The following is a 22285-nucleotide window of genomic DNA, read 5'->3' as shown; positions in this document are numbered from 1 at the left end:
AAGTTTTCTCTGTAGTGCACATGATGAGTTGCACCCAAAATGGATACCCGTTTGTTCTGTGTTCTGAAACATAAAATTAGGGCCACAACGGATATGTTTGCACAACGGGGCCCTAACCGAAAGGAGCAGTGAAGGTGGTTTAGGCCCCATTGCCCACTTGTAGAGCCCTAGAGCGGCCAAAACGACAGAGAACCCCCACAAATTACCCTATTTTGAAATCTAGACCCCTTAGCGAATTCATCTAGGAGAGAATGGTGTATTTTTACCCCAGAGAGTTTTTGGATGAATCTGAGCAAACCAGAAGGAAAAACATTGCGATTTTCATTTTTTTTCTGGCAATTGTGTCATTTTAGAAAGTTTTTTTTTGTACAGTAAACACATGAATAAATACTTACACCCCAAAATGGATACCCCTGTTTGTCCCATGTTCATAGACATACCAGTTGTGGCCTTAATCTTATAACCATATGCATAAGGGGCTTAAACCGAAAGGAGAATTACACTTCAATTGTGTTAACTTTTACGTAAATCAACATTATCTATTGGATAACAGTGATCATGTGACTGGAAATCGCTCTCTGGTCAATGCACCAAGCTCTGCTACCTTCAATAGCCAGGAGCCTTTGAATTTCCTGGGCCCTCCCAAGCATCTGCGCTTGCATTCGACACTTTGCTGATTGGCGCATGCAATGAAGTTGAGGAAAGGTCCGTGGATAAAGATCCCGTCAGGGGACATCGCGGGAGGCCCTAGTTAAGGAATTCCACGAGGGGAGGAGAAATCGGATCCATGATGGGAGGTGAAACTAACTTTTTTTTTCTACTTTTACTCGATTGCCATTTTCTATTGGAAAACAGCTATCACGTGACCAAGGACCATGGTTCCCTGTGAAATCTCCAGGCTCTTGGCTATGTTTGGTAGCCAGGAGCAGGGAGATTTTAGAGTTACCCTGGCAATCCCCAGCTTTTGCGCATGCGTCCACCATTTTGGTGGCAGGTGCGTGCGCAAAAGCCAGGGTAAGGTCTCTGGATAAATCCAGGGACCTTTGGTACGTAATCTCATCTCCCCTCATGCACATGATATCCGTGAGGGGGAGAGGAAACTTATTCTCTTCACTTTACATGATCGCCATTATCCATTGGATAGCAGCGATCATGTGACTGGGAACCACATATAGCAGCCTCTCTGTGACCACTCTGCTCTGGGCTACACGTTAGTCAGGAGCAGCGGGTTAGAGGCTGGGTGTATCTGGGGCTGAGGGTGACTCAGCCCTACACCTGCCCCGCTGTTCAAAGAGCGAGTATCCCAGGTATACTAAAGCAGCATTGAATAAACGAAAAAAAAACAAAAAAAAAACTGAGAGGTTAACCCCTTTGTAATGCACATGTCTATTTAAGGGTTGCACATTATTCCCAGCCTTTTGGTCTAGACCATTTCATTTTGCATACACCCATGCGTTGCAAGTTTACCAGGTTGGCTGTACCCAGCACAACATACGTATACCTTTCTTGCTACTTCAACATCAGGATGCTCAATTAGGACAAGGCCCTATTCACCACCACTACACCAGACCTCCACTCTTTTCCACACCATATCATCTACACTTGTTTTTATTCCTTCATTTTAAACATTAAGTTTCCTAAGTCTTAATCTCGCCCGATACCCGTAACCACCCACCTGTCTCCACCCAACACCCCCTCCCATACTCCCCATTAATGCAAGCCAATATAACTTGTAGGAAAAAAAAATGTTTATTAGGGGTGGGGAAAGGTCTTTCCATAGACATCCATGGAACTGTTCATATTTGGTACCAACCTAAAATAATGGTGATGTAATTTATCATCAATTAGCGTAAGGGATGTCAAATGTAAAAAGAAAAGAATAAAACCCCCAAGCGAGAAAGTCTATACAATCCTTAAAACAGGATATTAAGTATCTCAGCAGTCCTTGCCAGAGTGCCTGTTTACCACTGAGTGTGGGCATTGACATTTCTATTCAGAAAGTTCTTTGTGTTTCTTCTTTTTCTTCCCACTTTTTGTAACCTGAAGAGAAAAAAAAGTCAGTCATGAGATGTTTGTGTGTTGTGCATCATTCTAGTATCAGCAAGAATCGGATCCAACAGTTTAGTCACATTGTTATATAATTGAATTAAAAGGCGCCGTCAGTATCAGACGTTGTTAGAGTTCAAGAGTATAGACTCATCTGAACACTTTTTTTTGTCCAAAACACCCATTTAATAAGAGTCTGGACAGATTGAGCTTGAATACAAGCATTTACCTTTGGGGAATCTTCTGCCACATTTTCATCTTCTTCCTGATGTTTCTTTTTCTTCTTTTTCTTCGGTTTTAAGGCACTTTCACTGTCACTACCAGTCTCTGGTTTATTCTGTGTGAAAAATGGCCAATAAATGTTAAACATCTGCCTACTACTTTTGTACGCATGTATACGACTTCTAGGAAATCAAACGCAGCATCGAAAGTATTGAACTCTAGCTCAGCGAAAGGATATACGCCCAACCTTAACGTGTAACTGTCTAACTCACTTACATGCTTCCTCTGCACAAAAAACAAAATCCCAGTTGCAGAAAGCAGCACAAAAAATAAAAATAAAAAAAAGGTCCAAGTGTCCGCTACGTACCTTAAGAGAAGCAGAAGGCCTGATCTCTAATTAGGACTATAGCCAGTTTATTTTGCAGGATGACTCCCCTATAATACCACAGGTAGGCAAGAAGGGGATAACTTCCTGCATGTTAAGAATAAAAAGCAAACAAACCTTTGCTGGAGTTTCTATCTCTACCTACTACTTTCGAACGCATGTATACGACTTCTAGGAAATCAAATGCAGCATTAAACTCAACTAACTCAGTGAAAGGATGTACGTCCAACCTTAACGTGTAACTGTTTGATGTAACTTTTCAGAGTTAACCCGTCTGTATATGATGAGTAACAGCACAATTTCTGATTTTATTACTTCTATATGGAATTTCTCACCAGTTTTCTCCTATGCATGCTTTCTCTAATGGTCAGTTTCAGCTGAGCTTATGGAAGGAGATTAGCTACTATATTATTTCCCATACACTGTACAGCCTGGAGAGGTTCCTGTTCCTTTCTATAGCACTCAGAAGCAGTAGTTTGGATGACATACATCAGTAGGGTAGAACAGTAGGTACATCAGTAGAGCAGTATAGGTATAAGTCTAGCAATAGTGCGAGCTAGAACACTTACTAGAAACTGTACTGTGCCTGTATGCAGCTACTTCCACCTACTCCTATAGTATTCTATGGGCAGCATAAAATCTGAAACCCCCTGTGCGCTGATAACCATCCCAAGATTCAACAGTCAATTCAAAGTGAATGATTAATGTGGGTGGGAGAGAAGTAGAAAGAGGACATTGTTCACATATTACAAAACTTTAAACTTAGTTGGTTGTTTAAATAAACTTAGTTTATTTACACTAAACAATTTGTTTGAATGAGTCAATATTTTCAGTTCGCTCTGGCAGCCTGTATGCAGCAGATACATCGTTGGCTCATTCAAACAAGTAATCTTTCAGCTGTTCACATCCACTGTAAGTGAGAAAGACTGATCGATTAATCAATGAACCAACAATGATGCCTGCATTAAATGAGTGAAAAGGGAACAATTTATCCTTAATTGCTAATTTGCTTGTGAAAATAAGTCAGTCATCCATTTTCGCCCCAAAAGAGGCGCAGGGTCTTATTTTCAGGGGATGTCTTAAAAGTGGCATAGCACTGCGATTTTACTTTCGCAGGCAGTGTTCCTGCCTCAGACACTGGCTTTAGCACATCCAATCATTGAGGTGCGCTAAACGCAAAAAATAGAACAGACAGCGCTCGAAAAATAGTGTTCAAGCCCATCTGAAAGGCTCCCATTAAAATCAGGGTAGGGCTTATTTTCAGGGAAACACAATAGCACTAAAGTACTTAGATTTGGTCTACAATAAAATGTTACTTTATATTACCTTAGCAGAGGGTTCTGCATCTGGCATTTCATTGTCACTCTGTTTCTTCTGTGAGGCAAATAGGGAGACATAAGTTACTATTTTTTACTCAATATACCACTTTATCATAGCCATGCCTTTTGCAGGGTACTAGGATTTAAAGTTATCTTAAAGTACAACTCCTGTATGATCTTGTAATTGACTAAGGCACCTGACGTTTAGGAGAATATTCATTCAACTAAGGACAGGTGCCCACTTCCATTGTGCAAGAGTTGCACCAGAGAGGCTCCGGCACAACCCGCATCGGACTACACAGACACCTGTGCAAGTACACAGTGCATAAACACGTCCTGTTTTTAGTCTGCGATACACACAAATAGGACATGCGATGAGTTGCCCTTGTAAAGAAAGCCATTGTGTAGCTTTTTAGACTACAATAGGACCGTGTGCTACCTGTGAATTAGCATGAATTAGCATGACCGTATACAGCCCTAAATAGGCTAGCATGCCAGAGTTATGTCAAACACAACCCTGACAGACATGTAACACTAGACAATTACTGCAAAAACATTACAATCCAAGAAACAATGCCTTTTTTTCGATATATGGACAACTGTATCACATAGTTACCTTTCTCTTTTTGGTGGAAACTGGTGTTGCAGTGTCACTTTCTGACTCGCTCACATGCTTCCTCTGCACAAAGAAAACAAAATCCCAGTTGCAGAAGGCAGAACAAAAAAGGTCAAGTGTCCGCTACGTACCTTAAGAGAAGCAGAATGCCTGATCTCTAATTAGGACTATAGCCAGTTTATTTTGCAGGATGACTCCCCTATAATACCACAGGTAGGCAAGAAGGGGATAACTTCCTGCATGTTGAGAATAAAAGCACAAACCAACCTTTGCTGGAGTTTCTATCTCTGTGGCTGTCACAGTCTTCTGCGCTGCACTGAAAAAAAAAAAGACAAAAAGTTACATAATGCAAACCACATATTGAGACGTGGTATGGAGCAGTTAGTTATCCCTTACCCGTAATCAACATATCCTTGGTTCCAGCTTGCTGGGGTATTCTCATTAGGTTTACCATGCTTGTCTAGCAGCCCTTTCTGAATCAACATCTTCTTCTGACTGGCCTGAAAATTAAGTTTCAGTACATACAGGTTTTAGAAAAATTGGAGCACACACACATAACAGTGCAGTGTTATCCCTTCTGCATTCTACCCACCACGATCAGCTCGCCAGTGAGGGAGCTGCAAGAGTGTTCAGTATTTAATGCATGCCCAAAACAATAAGTGGAGAGCCATCAGAAATAGGGTGATAGATGTAGAGTAATCATCACGAAGTTCATGAAACAACATACATCATATGGCTCAACATGCTACATTACAGTAAATTTGCAACTGGCCGTCTCTTACCTTGGGACCAAGCCCCCACTTGCGAGGATAGGTATCCCTCTCCATAATAACTCGTTTAATCTTTGCCACAACACCATGATCACAAGTAGATATTACAGCTGTAGTCATGAGGGCAGTAGCTGAAAAGGGATACAAATATTTAGACAAATGAAAAACCCAATATAAGTATATGCTTAACCCAACCCTACATAAAAATTGTGATCAGAGAAGCTTCTATCATCCTTCGCACTTAACCAGTCTTCCTGCTCCCAACTCGCTTATGTAAAAAGTTAACTGCAGAACACAGCAACTAATACAATTGAGTGAGCAGGATCCTACCTCCTTACGAAGGCAGAAATGCAAGGAAGACTAGAAGTTCAGAGAATGGATAAACTGTGTCATCATGTCACATTTAAAGATTAGGCAAAAAAAAACAAAAACAAACAACTGGTCACCTAAGCTTATGGGTTGAGTGTAGGTGACCTCTGGAGCCCGGTGATGAAAGCTTTACACTTAACTCTCGCATCTTTCTCCCAGCATCAGCGCTGAAAGCGGCCATTTAATGCATCGAGTGGCGCGCTAAGTAGTCCGTCTGTTCTAGTTTCACAATGGGCGGACTACTTATCAGCTATGCTCAATGCATTGCTGCAGCAACTTCCAGTGCTCACACCAGAACATGGGAAGTAAAATATAAGACTTGCATCCGACTCCACGGGTCACTTACTTTAAAAACCCATAAGCTTATAGGGCTAAAAGCAGGCAACAGTCTCTTTAAAAGCTGCACGTTTAAAAAAAAATAACGAGGCATCAGACGAAGGCAATTTTACAGAAATGACCACAAAAGGTAGCCGGTGAAGAGGTCCCACTATATAAGTGCCAAAAACGGCTATGAGCTACATACTGTACACATACGAAGGTTAAAAGATTGCAAAAATCAGTGCGTTAGTGAGCTGCTCTCAGGCAATTGCATTACCAAGCGTTACATAGTGAAAGCTGCCTAGCTTCATATTTTACTGATGCTGCTTACATGGGCAGGAGGAACGGATGTCACAAATATTCACTTAATGGGGTACCGCTGGGGAAAAGTGATATGGAAAAGGATCTAGGGGTATTAGTGGATAATAGACTAAACTGGAGTAACCAATGCCAGTCAGCTGCTGCAAAGGCAAATAAAGTCTTGGGGTGCATTAAAAGAGGTATAGGGGCGAAGGACGAGAACATTATCCTTCCACTATATAAGGCACTTGTCAGGCCTCACATGGAATACTGCGTACAATTCTGGACACCGGTGCTCAGGAAAGATGTCACAGTGCTTGAAGGGGTTCAAAGGGCGGCAACTAAACTAATACATGGAATGACGGGGCTGGAATACCCAGAGAGGCTATCCAAATTGGGACTATTTACTCTAGAAAAAAGAAGGTTAAGAGGCGACCAAATAACCATGTATAAGTACATGAAGGGACAACACATGGATCTCTCCCGTGATCTGTTTACACCCAGGACCACAAAGGTAACAAGAGGACATCCGCTACGATTAGAGGAAAGTAGGTTTCATCACCAACACAGAAAGGGGTTCTTTACTGTAAGAGCAGTGAGACTGTGGAACTCTCTACCGGAAGAAGTGGTGATGGCAAAATCCATAGAGGAGTTTAAAAGGGGACTTGATGTCTTTCTGGAGAAGAAGTATATTACAGGATATAAATATTAGGTTAAGTGTCAATCCTGGTATACAGGCAGGTAGGAACTATTAGGGGTTGATCCAGGGAACAGTCTGATTGCCATTAGGGAGTCGGGAAGGAATTTTTCCCCCAAAAGGGCTAATTGGCTTCTGGCCTTGGGGTTTTTTTGCCTTCCTCTGGATCAACACAGTAGGATAGACAGGCTGGACTAGATGGACAATGTCTTCATTCGGCCTTACATACTATGTTACTATGCTTAAGGTGCACGAGGCCTATATGTCTAAGAAAAGGGTGAGGGATGGCAGCCATAATACTCACCAAGGCAGATCGCTTCACCCTTGGTTGTGATAACCACAATATCCTGGTTTATTTCAATGCCATCCTCATACCTCAGAAGACCAGGGAGCATGATCTTTGCTCCATAACATATAGCATTAACCTAAAATAAGTAAAATGGAGCCATGAGAAAAATGCTACCCAGTATTCAGCTTGTAGCCAACAGTACTATCATATGTAAAGTTTAGATCAACTTACTGCACTGTCCTTCATTACTAGTCTTTTATGAGATACTAAGAGCTTTTCCAGTGGAAAGATAACCCTACGAAGATAGTTTTCATCTTTATTGTTGTCATATTGCCATTGAGCATCCAATACATCATGCATTGTGACAAGATTGTCCTGAAAATGATAACAAATTGAAGTAAGTCGATGGACAAGATGTTAAATGATCAACTGTCAGTTCCAGGGCAAGACAGAGTTTGTCTTAAACACCAAGAACTTGTTAATGTCCCAAAGCTAATTACCAAGCCACAAGGAGAAGCATGTAGCTGAACTCAACGCATTTGGGGCTAGTATACTGTGTGGAGAAATAACACACACAAAAAAGGACTTACCTTCTCTCCCAGGACACCTGAACGAACCCTCCGAAGTTCCTGCATCTGGCCACCAACGCCAAGAAGCAAACCAATGTGCACGCAGAGAGTTCGGATATATGTACCAGCTTCACAGCTCACCCAAAATATACCTGTAGAATAATCAAGTTATATATTCAGAAATTAAAAAAGAAAGAAAAAAAGTATATATTTCAGCATGAGCCATCAGCCATTGGGTGATAGATACATGTCAGCATCACACAACGTTCATGAGAATTCACATACATCATATGGCTCAATAATGCGTCCTTCCCCCAATCTGCACCGCATGAAAAACTAATAAGCAAGTACACAACTGTTCATGGTTTAGGGCCCTTTCAGTGAGAATCCAAATGATTATCATGCAGTGTAAATACATGCAAAGATTGGACAGACTATAATTCGTCCGCCCATTGCTTTGTCTAGTTTATGCATGCATATAAAAAAAAAAAAATAAAAACGATTGGCCTGTGTAAACTGCCAATCATTTATGAAAAACTGCGTTTACTGGGAATGGAAGTGGGCGGGCAGGAAAGATCCCCCATGTAACCAGAAGTTTGCTGTGGGTGGCTACATTTTGTGTGTATAAATTGAAGTCTAAAGTTTTCACTACCCATTTACTACAGAGAAGAAAAAAAACCACTTTACATTGTAAGGCATTAAAAGAAGTTACAGCAACTAAAGCAATAAAATTGCTCAACAAATAACTTCAATGAGTATCAACACCATCACAAGGAGAAAAAAATAAAAAAATAAAAAGCTTTGAAGTGCCCTTTATGGCATGGATCTCCAACGAGCAGCTACTCACCCAGTCTACGTTCTGGATCATATTCTACAAGTTTGCTCTCATAGACTGTTCTAACGCGCAGTTGCCTCTTTACAGCGGCTATTAATGGTGGTCTCTGAAACAGTGCACCTGTGAGGGTTTCAAGAGCCTGCAGGAGAGAAGGCAAAGACACTGTGAATACATTCTGCATACATCAACGCAGTAGAAAACACACAGCACACTCCAGGTTTATCAGACAGTAAGTCTCTTCCTGACCTCAATCCATTACCTCCTGCTCTTGACACTTAGGGCAAGTGACACTGCAGAACGCAGGTTACTGGCTCCACAAATGTTTCGAGCACACCAGATTCCAATACAGGAAGCAAGTGCTTTAGAGACAGACAAAGGATCAGAGAATGGATAAACTGTGTCATCATGCAAGCTGGAGGGACCATTGCAGCGAGAATCACAGAAAGACAGAGGTGTTAAGCTTACCCGTGACAGTTGTTGCTCATTCTCTATTGCATTATGAAGCCGTACAATACCGACATATTCTTTCCCTGCAAGGGAACAAAAAAATACACTTTAGAACTAGACATCCATGGAAGCCTGTCAGGAATATCTGTCCACAGATTCACCTTTATAGACAGTTAGGATATAACCAGTGTAGTCTAGAAAGTTTGTGAAGAACACAGGTGACTATTTCCTCATATCTCTTCCATCTCCAGTTTTTCCCCGATAAGACCTACCACAGTTTGCAATGGTCTCCGGCGGCGCTGCAGTGTCCTGTCCTCTGCACTGACATATCAGTTTCTTTCTGGTGACGGGGCTTTGAATACCCCACCTCCAGCAAAGAGTGCTGTGTGGGATGGAGCACCAGCCAGTCACAGCTGGTGCTCGATCCAATCACAACACTCGCTTTGCTGGAGGCCGGGGTAGTCAAACCCCCATTTACCAGAAACATGTCAGCACGAAGGACATTGCAGCTTGCCGTAGACCATGCTTGGTCTCACTGTAGACAGCTGTGGTGAAGAGCTCCAACTACAGCCAGCTGCCACAGAGCTAAAAATGTAAGGGTAAATGACCGAACTCCTGCCACACGGTTTCTCAGTTTTGACTGGAGTAATGAGATGAAGTAGATATTTACAGGAAGGTCGGCTTATTGGACACTTTACATTGTGTCCCTTCATACATTTTGCACCCACCTGCACTTTGCTGCGACTTCACTAGTCGTGTGGCACGATCAATGCATACAATGAGGCAGCCTGTGACTTTAGGATCCAAAGTGCCACTGTGGCCGGTTTTCTCTACCCTTAAAATACGACGAATCCATGCAACGACTTCATGCGAGGACGGGTTGGCAGGTTTATCCAAATTAATAAAACCTGTTCTAAAGAAATGAGTGACAACGATTTGCACAAAAAAATAACTTATTCCACAGAGAAATATTACCAAGTATGATAGTGATCCCCCAGCTTACATCTAGACTATAACACAAGGGCATAAAAGATGCCATTTAACTAGTAGGTGACGCCGCCTGGACAAACCAACACATGCACAAGATCACCAGTAGTAGTTCGTGCAGAATGTTTAGACAGGCAGATCACTGCTGAGAATCGCTCAGTGCCTCACATTCTATGTGAAACACTGAGCAGGGAGCAATTAATAGTGCGCGATGGCTTCGCATTTAGACGTTACAACTATTGCAGGTTTGTTTGAACTAATTTTGCGCAACAATAGTTACTTGTAAATGGGGCAAAAGATAATGTGGTGCATCTTAACACTTACTTAACATATTCTGTGATGTCCCTCTTCAAAGGATTGGAACCAGATGGTATGGGAGTGTAGTGTGTCGTCCGAACATTTAGCTTATCAAAGTTCTGCAGAGATAAAGAAGTTAGTATACAGATTTTAGCACAGGAGGTAACCACCCATAATCTCACACACACACACACACACACACACAAAAAAAAAAAAAGCTAATCGGCGACCGGTTTAGCGATAGTCGGTGCGTGTAAATGTGCGCCCATCATCTGTTTTTTGGGCACTGTTAGCTGATTGTTATATTCAAGCCAATTTAAAAATCGTTCACTTTTATCGGAAGTTCTCCATGGGGAGTGCTGATAGCATTATTTCCCCGTGGAGAACAAAGGATCTGAATGCAGATAATAGCCTTGGGCTATTAACGGCATTCAGAGAAGGCTTCATTTGCACACCTAATTAGTACTTAAGTAGCTACTTAATAGTTTATGCAAAATGATCACTCAAACTGTCGTTGAGCGATCATCTGCTGGTGTAAATGGGCCTTAAGTGGTCAATTATAGTTTTGGTAGTCTAAGGGTGCATTCACACGAACGTATATCGGCTCGGTTTTCACGTCGAGCCGATATACGTTGTCTCTCTGCAGGGCGGGATGGGGCTGAGCTCCCGTCCCCTCTGCACTATTTGCAATGAGAGGAGGCGGGACGGGGGCAGGGCTAAGGACCACAAATTAGCCCCGCCCCATCCCGCCTCTCCCCATTGCAAATAGTGCAGAGGGGCGGAGAGGAGGCAGAGGGGGCGGGAGCTCAGTTCCTGCTCCTGGCTCTTCCATCCTCCCCCCCCCCCCCGCACACGAGGACGACGTATATCGGCTCGGCGTGAAAACCGAGCCAATATACATTCGTGTGAATGCACCCTTAACAGTAATATCTGAAGATGCATCCTAGTTAGACCAAGCTTTGTGACAATGCAACTTCAATCTGGTATCTTACCACCATTATAGCTCTCAGTTCCACTTCATTATAGCAAAGAAAAAAAAAAAAGAAAAAGAATGATGGTGCCATTTTTTTTAAATGGCTGAAAGCAGTACTTTGAGCAATTTAAAAGAATTTCCACTTTCAGATGATTTTTCAGAATAAGCTGCTGTGTGCACATGAGGTATATTACGCTTTCTGGCCATTATATCACTTGACACCTGCATTTTCCCCTTCCGCAGACAATCTAAGTTTCCCGTTACACAAATTGCCTCAAGGCACAACGACCATATAATCTGACAGAGGCTCCAAGCCGACCCTCGGCTGCAGATGTGGATGAGGCCTTGTAAGATTCAAAATCAGCAATGCTGTTAAAGGGAACCTGTCAGTTGGAACATGCTGCCCAAACTGCAGGCGGGATGTTATAAAGCAGGAGCTGACAGCCCGATTATATAGTTGTATTCATTTAAACCTTTGCTCATAGTCAGCTGAACAGTCAAACGCTTCTTAGATTTTCAGTATATAGAATCCATTATTAAGCCCTTCCATTCTAGCAAGTCCATCTATTCATCTGTGGATAAGAGCACCACTGGATATAGGATATTAACAAAAATACTAACCTTAAGTAGCAGGGGCCACTGAGATGTGTCCAACTGAGCAACTTTAGATTCTGGCTGTATCAAAAAGCTGCCCTCATGCTGTATATTCTGTAAGAGAAAAGAATACATTTTAACACAATAGCATTAGCACCGAGTCAACAGAGCCAAGCTTCTACTTCAGTCATGGGACACCAGATGCACTGACACATCTTACTATCCATATGTGGATTTTTACATGTTCTATATTTTATGACCTTTTCAGTTTTTGGTTACTTTAACAGCATTAGGGCTTATTTAGAAGACCGTATATCGGCTGGGTTTTCACACCGAGCTGATTGTCTGCAAGGAGGAGGAGGATGGAAGAGCCAGGAGCAGGAACTGAGCTCCGGCCCCCTTTCCACTATTTGCAACAGGAGGGAGCGAGATGGGGCGGAGCTAAACAGCGCTTAGCTCCGCCCCTGCCCCTCCCATTGCAAATAGTGGCGAGGGGCGGGAGCTCCGCTCCTGCTCCTGGCTCCCCCGCCTCCCAGACAGGGACACTGTATATCGGCTCGGCGTGAAAACCCAGCCGATATAAAGTCGTCTAAATAAGCCCTTAGGCACACTATTCTGTATATATGCAATTGTGGTGTTTGTTTTTCATGTAAAAGACTGTCATTTGGGCTTCATGTTTGGATTAAAAAGAAAGGCGGATTGTGTCCCGTTACTACGGACGCACTAGTATCTACAGTGTATTGTATCTCTCTCTATGTTCTCGACAACACGAATCGCCCCGTAGCAGTTTTAATATCAGCAGTTTTGTTCTTTATTAGAGATGAGCGAGTATACTCGCTAGGGCACATTACTCGAGCGAGTAGTGCCTTAGCAGAGTATCTCCCAGCTCGTCTACAAAGATTCGGGGGCCGGCGGGGGAGATCTCTCTCTCCCCGCCACAACTCAGCTGTCACCCGCGCCGGCCCCCGAATCTTTAAAGACGAGCGGGGAGATACTCGGCTAAGGCACTACTCGCTCGAGTAATGTGCCTTAGCGAGTATGCTCGCTCATCTCTATTCTTTATATAATTTATTCAATATGCTTGTGCGTTCCAATGTTCGAACAGCTTCCAGCCGAGGGAATTTCCAGCCGCCGCACCTTTTGATTCTAATAGCATATTTTTTTGCACTCACTGTAGTATTTGATTATCTAGGACGTACACCGCTACCCTTATGGTTTATGTACCATATTTTTGTTCTATTAAGATGCACTTCACCCCACACACCCAAAGTGGGAGGAAAAAGGCAGAGTGAATGTGACAAAATTAGAACCTGGTCGGCAGCTGTGTGATAAGGATCGCATGTCCCTATCATACAGCTGCCAGATGGGTCCGCTCCATGGCAGGTGAGGAGAGCCGTTCGTACGTACAGCCGATTGGTGGCGAGCGGCGGGAACTGCTGCTGCTCCCCTGATCAGCTATAGATATAGGCAGCAGTGCAGGGGAGAAAGAACTGTTCTCCTCCCCTGCTAAGGAGTTGAGCCGTCCAGCAGCTGTGTAATGAGAACTTGCAATCCTTATCACACAGCTGCCGGCCAGGTCCAAATTATGGCACGTTCGCTAGAGCAGTGTTCCCCAACTCCAGTCCTCAGGGACCTCCAACAGGTCATGTTTTCAGGATTTCCTCAGTATTGCACAGGTGATGTAATTATTGTCGGTGCCTCAGACATTGCCACAGGTGTTCTTACCCCAGGATATCCTGAAAACATGGCCTGTTGGTGGTCCCTGAGGACTGGAGTTGGGGACCCCTGCGCTAGAGTGTAGGAGACTGGTAACTATGAGCCTAGACACTGGCTATCAATTGTCTAACATAAGCTGGGGTGTTCACGTTTGGAAACACTGATGATTGTCTACATTACACCGTTCCAATTGGATCAATGATCTGCCCATGTAACGCACGGACATACTGGGTCCTTAGATCTTATTCCGAGGCGGTGCTACTATTTATTCCTCCTGTAATACCTCCCTCACTGCCTGATCTGGGGGAGTTCAAAATACATTTTTTTTTTGCTATTTGCCTCTAAAACCTAGGTGCGACTTAAGCCTCACGGGCAGGTTGGATTCGCATGCAGGAGCCCGCAGCAGTATCCGACCCCGACAACCTGTGCCTGTCTTCTTTTTTTCTGTACTGCAGATGTGTGCGGAAGTGCCAGACGACGCACATGTGCAACATCCCCTTTTTTTTTTTTAAAGCGGTGGAGACCCTGTCACTGAGCCTTCTCACCACATGGCAGCATTATATTTTATCCCCATTTCTATATTCTATTGCATACTTTAGGGACTGTCCCATCAAGCACCCGATTCTGGTCCTGCTTTTATATCTATGTCACCGTTTAGTGGGTACGGCTCTCCTACTGGATTAGAGGTTGGTCTATATCATAGTCCCTGAATGTACCATTCTGAGGGCTTCTTCAGACAATACGATGGGGTCACACACCCCAGTGGGTCCATATCTTGGATCCCCCCCACTATTTCCGATGCGAGTGAGCTCTATCAAGTTTCACTGTTTGTCGTGTTTGCAGTGCTGACCGGGTTGGTCACTACTGGGACAGGTAAAAGCTCAGATTGTGGGGTGTAGCTGAAAGAACCCCACTAATTGTCAAAATAGGGTTCTACACTGGCCCACCCCCACTTGAAAGCAGAAGCAGCAAAAAGTGTCCTGCGGCTCCATTCATTTCCACAAGAATGCAGGAGATCGACTGATCGCCGCCTTCTGTTTTGGACGGTCAGCTGAGCGCTCGGAGCAGCACTGTCGGCTTGAGCGCCTCTCCACCCATCTGAGGACCTTCGAGAGCCCCGTTGTGGTGATCAGTGGGGCTTCCAGCGGTCATCGCCCAGCGGATCTATCAGTTATTACCTGTCCAGCGGACAGGTGAAAGCTTATGACGTCCTTCTACCAGGATATCCCTTTAGGGCTCCTGTCCACGGGCGAATTTTCACTGCGTTTCCCGTGGCGATAATCCGGCCGTGGGGAAGGCAGTAAACGCTTTCCATAGCGTTGCTGCGGTAAGCGCAGCCCCCCCGTCCACGAGCGGAGAATCATAGCGATTCTTTGCGGCGAGCCTGTCAGACTCACTGCGGAGATCCGTCAGCTGGCTCCTGCTTGCATGACACCCAAGTTAGCCCATTGGAAACAATGGGTTAATACATCACACAAGTTCTGTAAGGCCTCCTTCCACGGGGACAGATCCGCAGCGGGTCATCCGCACCCCATAGGGATCCATTGGACACCCGCAGGTAATTAAATACCTGCGGATGTCATTTTCCCCTGAGACGCGGATTGCGTGTGCAGGAAATCACGCGCAGCATGCTCCATTTTAGTGCGGGACTCCAGCAGGCTTCTAGCCTATGGAAGCCGTCCGGATCCGCCGCACAGCGGCAGCTGAATTCCTGCTCTCCGCGCGCGAAGAAAAAAAAAAAAGATCCAGCCGCGACGGAGGGCAGATCCGCAGCGTCCGGACAGGTAAGTAATACTTATTTTTTAGCCTCATGTCCGCGGGAAAGGAGGGACCCGCTGCGGGATTCTGCATGGAGAATCGTTCTGCGGGCCTGATTTTCCCCGTGGACATGAGGCCTAAATCACACAAAACTGGTGCAGCTCCCCGTGTGAGGGCCTTACCATGCAGTGAATACAGGCCAGGGATTTCATTCACAGCTGCCTATTTTTCACATAACTAACGCATAAAAAAAACCAAAAACCCTGCAGCGCCTTCTATCTTGGTGCCTGTTACACGCTGCAAGAGCCCAATGAAGTCAGTGGGAAACCTGCATATTTACTCACTGAAGCCATGGGGTTTTAGGTTTTAACACCCGTAAAAAGACTTCAAGAGAACAGCATGTCTCCACCCGTGAATAAGCCGTGTATTTACAGACAGCTTCCACCTGTGTGGACGCACCCCGAGTAACCCTCATGGAGGGGCAGTTAGACGGCTTTTACATCGGCAGCAGTTCAGTTTTGCTTTATTCAGGCATCAGGAAACGAGGCCCCCGGTCCGTCTTCTAGCAGGACACATTCACTATAATGGGGTCCATCAGTGTCTACCCTGCTGCTCAGCATTTTACCACAAGAACAAGTGCTGCCTGTGGCGCTACTTCTTCCAGGATGCCCAATCCACCAGTGAGACTCCAGAGCACGTGTGACCCCGGCCTCACACGTGGAGAGCCTGCACAGCGCCCCCACACGGCCCGCAGGCCCCCCACATGCTCGGCCACCCCTCATCACCTCTGAGGTAAATGAAGAAAATACAATAACTGCTGCTACAAAAGGGCGGGAAGAGCTTCCCTGAAGACCGGACTGCGCCCGGGGTAATGCCAGATCTATCCGCGCTGCCAACTCACCGCGATCTCCCCCAGCGTCTGACTCTTCCGCTTCTTGGACTTCTTCTTCGAACCTTTAAATAAGAGTAAGTGAACAGTGAGAAGCCCGTAGCAGAAAGCGGTGTGAGGGGGACGGAGGGGCCGGCGGAGGGGTGTGCGGGCACGGAGGGGCCGGGGCGGCGGAGGGGTGTGCGGGCACGGAGGGGCCGGGGCGGCGGAGGGGTGTGCGGGCACGGAGGGGCCGGGGCGGCGGAGGGGTGTGCGGGCACGGAGGGGCCGGGGCGGCGGAGGGGTGTGCGGGCACGGAGGGGCCGGGGCGGCGGAGGGGTGTGCGGGCACGGGACACGTGGACACCAGCCTCATGCCACACAGCAGTAAGCCTGACAGCCCAGACACCACATGATAGGCGGCCATCAGACGTGCAGCCGCTCGCCCCGGCAGGTATAACCTGGGAGCCCGAGGCCTGCGCTTACCCTCCTCGTCAGACATGTCTGCGCTCTCCTTCTCTCCACGCGGTGACTGGGATAGACACGCTGCTCCGGCCGCCGGATATAGCACATGGGAGGACTTACTCCCCGGCCCTGCCTCTTCCGTCCTCTTCTACTGCCGCGTGGGGACGCCATCTTAATATCTCCGTAGGCGGCTGTCGCACTTGTGCCTGCTGTATTCCCCGTGCTATCCGCTAGTAGTCATGTGGCGGAGGGCAGATAAGGCTGGTTTACATTGGGCGAGTAGGCAGGCGAGCGCTGAGGCGAGTGGTAGAGCGGACAGCGCAGTTCCTCGCCTGCTGGGCGCTCGCCTCACATTCTGTGTAAACAGACTGAACAGTGCAGAGGCGAGTGCAGTAGCAGTGGAAGAAGGGATTGTGTTACTGGGCCCAGTCAAGAGTTCAGTTACTTGGCTGATGTAAACGTCTAAGTGCATAAACCGAGCACTAGTAATAGTTGTGTTATTGTAGTAGTGATGAAAACCAGCTATATTCATAAGTATCTGCCACTGATTTCACCAGCAAAGGCTACCAACCATCTTTTTGAGGAAGACGAGCATTTTTTTTGCAGATATATGCCCCTCCCTCTTATGTGGGCCACACCCCTGATCAATAAGTAATACAGAGAATGCTACTGGAGTCCCCCATCTGAAAATGGATTCCATCATAGATGCTCCTACGTCTGTAAGCTGACCAGACGTCCCGATTGGCATAATGTCTACAGGCGGATCGGCATGCGGGAGCCCACAGTGGAATCCAACCATTGCCGAGGACACTGCTTACCCACCCTGGTCTTCTGTTTTCTTCACCGCGCCCTGTCTGCAATTTAATTGTGTACAGGCTACAGATCAGATGGCTTCCATTGACTTCAATGGAAGCTGTTTGTGCAGGAACCGCACTGAAATGGAGCATGCTGCCTGTTCCCCTATGGGTGGCTTAAACTGGATCGTCCACGTGGATTCTGCAATTCCAAGTCCAGCCATGAACATTGGGCCGTAGGCGGGACCGGCCCGCTTTGGGACTCTCCCAGGTTCCCAAGCAGGACAGCCATTTGTCCCACTTTCGGGATGCAGGGTCACCATGAAGGTGATTACCCCTGACGGCAGTGTGTGCACCCGGGATCATCTCCCCCTGACCTCTCCTCGTTGGTTTTGCAGGAGGAGAGGGGAGAAGGAGTCCAGGCGCACACACTGCTGTCAGTGAGTGCATCCCACCGCAGCACCAAACGAAGGAGCAGCGGCACTCTGAAGACAAGAAGGAGGTAAGTATTTCGATTTCAAAGGGGGACTCTTACTACTGGGATTACTGTGGGGGTTACTGTTAGTACTGGGGTCGATATAAGGGGCACTTAGTAATAGTGTCCCCTATATCAGCCCCAGTAGTAATAGTATTACTACTGAGGCCACTGTGGGGAGGGGGGGGGGGGGGGTCACTATTACTACGGGGGCCAATATAAGAAAAAGATAAAATCGCTCAGCACATCCCAATAGACATCTATAGGTGCAACATACACTAGAAGCAGAACCAAAAAGCATCAACAGCACGCAAAATACATTTACTATCAGAGGTATACACACCTATAATAGATACTCTAAGCACATTAAATAATGCGAGGTTCTTGGTATATAATAAACCACCTGGTATTAGCGTTAGGACTAGAGATGAGCGAGCACGTTCAGTTAAGGCTGATACTTGAGCGAGCATCGGTCTTGTGGAGTAACTGAATACTTGTCCGAGCAAATGCAGGGGGGGGCGGTGGGAAGAGTGAGAGATCTCTCTCTCGCTCACCCCTGCTGCTCCCCGCATTTGCTCGGACGAGTATTCAGTTACTCCACAAGACCGATGCTCGCTCAAGTATCAGCCTTAACTGAACGTGCTCGCTCATCTCTAGTTAGGACCCATCTGAAAGCTTGATCACCTGGTCATTGGTAGATGGGCCAATATGATTTGATCAAATTATATACCAAGAACCTCGCATTATTTATTGTGTTTAGAATATCTATTATAGGTGTGTATACCTCTGAGAGTAAATGTATTTTGAGTGCTGTTGCTGCTTTTTGGGGCCAATATAAGAGACACTATTACTACTGGGGCCAATATAAGAGATACTATTGCTACTGGGGCCAATATAGGGGCCACTATTACTACTGGGGCTTATATAGGGGGTCACTATAACTACTGGGGCTTATATAGGGGGTCACTATTACTACTGAGGCCAATATAGGGGACACTATTACTACTGAGGCCAATATTACTACCGTCACCAATATAACAGATACTATTACTACTGGGGCTAATATATGGACCATTATTACTACTGGGGCTAATATATGGACCACTATTACTACTGGGACTAATATAGGGCCACTATTACTACTGGGGCTAATATATGGGCCACTATTACTACTGGGACTAATATAGGGCCACTATTACTACTGGGACTAATATATGGACCATTATTACTACTGGGGCTAATATATGGGCCACTATTACTACTGGGGCTAATATAGGGCCACTATTACTACTTGGGGTAATATAGGGCCACTATTACTACTGGGACTAATATATGGACCATTATTACTACTGGGGCTAATATATGGGCCACTATTACTACTGGGGCTAATATAGGGCCACTATTACTACTGGGGCTAATATAGGGCCACTATTACTACTGGGGCCGATACTCTTACTACTGAGGCCACTGCACGTGGCAGCATACCTCAAGCTGACTAAGGGCTCATGTCCACGGGGAAAATAAGAATTAAAATCCGCAGCGGATTTTAACTCTTCTCCCGCGCGCGGATCCGCACCCCATAGGGATGCATTGACCACCCGCGGGTAGATAAATACCCGCGGATCGTCAATAAAAGTGATTTTAAAAAAAATGGAGCATGAAAAAATCTGGACCATGCTCCATTTTCGTGCGGGTCTCCCGCGGGGACGGCTCCCGCGGGCTTCTATTGAAGCCTATGGAAGCCGTCCGGATCCGCGGGAGACCTAAAATAGGAATTTAAAAGCATTTACTCACCCGCAGCGGGCCGGGAAGGTCTTCTCTTCCTCACGGCCGCATCTCCCTTGCTTCGGCTCGGCGGATGTGCCCGGCGCATGCGCGCGGCACGTCGACGACGTGCCGCCGGCGTGACGAATTCATCCGCCGGCCGAAGAAAGAAGATCCGGCCGCGACGCAGAGAAGAAACGGAGCGGATGGGAGGTGAGTTTATTCTCATTTATTCTTATTTTCAGCGCTCATGTCCGCGGGGCAGGAGGGACCCGCTGCAGATTCTACATGTAGAATCCGTAGCGGGCCCGATTTTCCCCGTGGACATGAGGCCTAAGGCCACTTTGACCCACACGCTTTTTACCGATTTAATCGCGGTACAACGCTCCCATTAATTTCTATGGGGACTTCGCAGACCTGCGCTTGTATGTGCCATTTTCTAACACCATGATTTTTGAGTGCTGCCTGATCTATTTTAGCACATTTTTGTTCTTTTTAGTCCTCATCATCACCCATCACAATGATGTGTGTTAAAAACCACTGTGAAAATCTTAGTGTTTTATTTACTGACGCCATGTATGAGAGTGGCCTTCGGTATGTTCACACGTGGCCGTAGTGCCGCAGAATGTCCTCAGCAGAGATTTCCCCAGCATTTCCACAACCATGAAACAGTAAAGATCTGTACCATTGCTGCGGATTATGGCTGGAAATCAGGCCGTGCTTACCATGCGGCGCTCCTCCTCACCTCCTCCGAAGGCTTCCCGCTGTCAGCGCTCCCCGGCTTCCAAGCGGCCTGGTCAGGTGATGCTGGTCAGGGAAGGCCACTACAGAGCGCTGGCAGCAGGAAGCCTTCGGAGGGGGAGCGCCGCATAGTATGAAATCTGCTGCGGGTATACTGCTGATTCCCAGTCAAAATCCGCACCAATTACATGGATTTTGAGTATTTTTTGGATGCAGAATTTGCGCCCTGCCTTTTTTGAAACTACCCGGTATATTTTATGACGACGGAGGTAAAATCACATGTTGTGATAAGCCCCGCCCCTAACCACACACCCCTGTCCCGCTTTGACCTTCGGAAAATGTGGTCACCATAACGTTTGTATACATGTAGAGGAACATTTATTAGGCCGGTTTCATATCTGCGTTGGACATCCGGTCGCATGCAAAATACCGGAGCGCAACTGAGTGTAAACCAAACAAACCCCATTATAGTCAATGAGGTCTATTGTGTACTGAAGGGAGACCAAATGGAGCAGGAAAGCAGGAACCCCCGAGCACAGGTGTGAAAACACTCTTAGGCTAACTTCACAGGGGCGAGCACAATATGGGGCCGTGAATCCCACCACCATATCACGCTCCCCACCATGTGATATCCCCATGACTGGCTTAGGGCATGTCTCCCACCTATAAGTGGATTGCAAACAGCAGATTAAGTGACTTTAGATTCAGGGACTTTAGAAGGGAGTCACTTATACTTATTCTCTGTTTCACTTGCATGAATCATGAATTCCTTTCATTTATCTGTATTACCACCATTTACAATCAGCTCCATGATTGACAATGCTGTCCAGTGTGCATCTTGTGCCATATGCAGCGTGTGAGCAGTGTGAGGGGGCGTACTGCACATTGGGAAACCCAGATCCTGAGCAGCTTATAACACTGGCAACATGGAAAGGAGTTTGCTGCTCTTTGAGCACACAGTTGATGGGGCAAATGTGGGGGTGGATGCTAGTATGGAGGTGCAGGAGGATCAGGCAACTAGTTGGGTGGCAGAAGATGGGGGAGGAGGGAAGAGTGTCAGGGAGGCTAGCCCTGAACTGGCATATCTGAACAAGCTTGGCAGATGAGGGGGATGCCAATACAGGGTTAGCGCTGCTGCAGCACAATATAGCCTCTGACCACCAGGGGGATGTCTGCTCCAGTTAGAAGGGAAGTAGGAGACCAGATCTTTGTTTTCATTAAGGGAAGTAGGAGCACAGGGCAGGCTTGACAGGTCCTGGTAGAGGGGGCAGACAGGGCAGTCTGTCACAAAGACAGATTGTTGAAGCGTTCAAGTTTAACACATCGGATGACGGATTATTGGGAGGGATGGTGAGGACCCAGTGGTCATGGTACACATTGGCACCCATGACAAAGTTAGAGGTCGGTGGCAGGTCTTTAAAGGGGTTGTCTGGTTACAAAGTCACATTTTAAATTTAGAGCCAAATGACTTAAAACAAAAAGATACTTACCTGTCCTTAGCCCTGGCAATCCAGTGTTGCAGTCCTGCGTTCCCCCCGGTCTCTGTTGACAGCAGAAGTCAGGTGACTGTTGTCTGCCAATCGGAGGCTGTAGTGCCACCGTCTGTTCTCCCGGCATCAGTACTCATATCCTGTGTGCCATGATGGCAGAAGTTCAGAACAGTGATGCTGCG

The 22285-nt window shown here is 46.2% G+C and overlaps 1 protein-coding gene and 2 non-coding genes across 3 annotated transcripts; all 3 read right to left on the bottom strand.

Annotated features, from left to right (window-relative positions):
• Window positions 1–1730: 1730 nt before the first annotated feature.
• On the bottom strand, window positions 1731–16962 carry DKC1 (dyskerin pseudouridine synthase 1). Its single transcript, XM_066581020.1, has 17 exons — window positions 16861–16962; window positions 16409–16461; window positions 12061–12147; window positions 10494–10585; window positions 9911–10095; window positions 9201–9265; window positions 8748–8874; window positions 7922–8052; window positions 7563–7706; window positions 7347–7467; window positions 5371–5489; window positions 4985–5088; window positions 4856–4904; window positions 4589–4651; window positions 3980–4027; window positions 2276–2383; window positions 1731–2040 (listed from the first exon to the last, which is right to left on the bottom strand). Exons 1-17 carry the CDS (start codon window positions 16874–16876, stop codon window positions 1990–1992), a joined length of 1563 nt encoding a protein of 520 aa, XP_066437117.1. The 5' UTR covers window positions 16877–16962; the 3' UTR covers window positions 1731–1989.
• Window positions 5254–5325, bottom strand: LOC136581174 (small nucleolar RNA SNORD83). Its single transcript, XR_010787048.1, has one exon. It is a non-coding gene; the product is annotated as a small nucleolar RNA SNORD83 (small nucleolar RNA).
• LOC136581173 (small nucleolar RNA SNORD83) lies at window positions 8121–8195 on the bottom strand. The gene has a single exon (XR_010787047.1). It is a non-coding gene; the product is annotated as a small nucleolar RNA SNORD83 (small nucleolar RNA).
• Window positions 16963–22285: the final 5323 nt, after the last annotated feature.

This window comes from Eleutherodactylus coqui, chromosome 10, assembly GCF_035609145.1.
Source record: "Eleutherodactylus coqui strain aEleCoq1 chromosome 10, aEleCoq1.hap1, whole genome shotgun sequence".
Lineage (NCBI taxonomy): Eukaryota > Metazoa > Chordata > Amphibia > Anura > Eleutherodactylidae > Eleutherodactylus > Eleutherodactylus coqui.
Note: the sequence above shows the minus strand (reverse complement) of the source record. Positions and strands in the feature narration are given on the sequence as shown.

Excerpts from the sequence above, each read along its gene's own strand:
- DKC1 (XM_066581020.1), bottom strand. Across the intron at positions 12,148-16,408 it reads AGACGCTGGGGGAGATCGCG|AATATACAGCATGAGGGCAG; the intron begins GTGAGTTGGCAG and ends TTTCTCTTACAG. Across the intron at positions 8,875-9,200 it reads ATGAGCAACAACTGTCACGG|GCTCTTGAAACCCTCACAGG; the intron begins GTAAGCTTAACA and ends TCTCTCCTGCAG.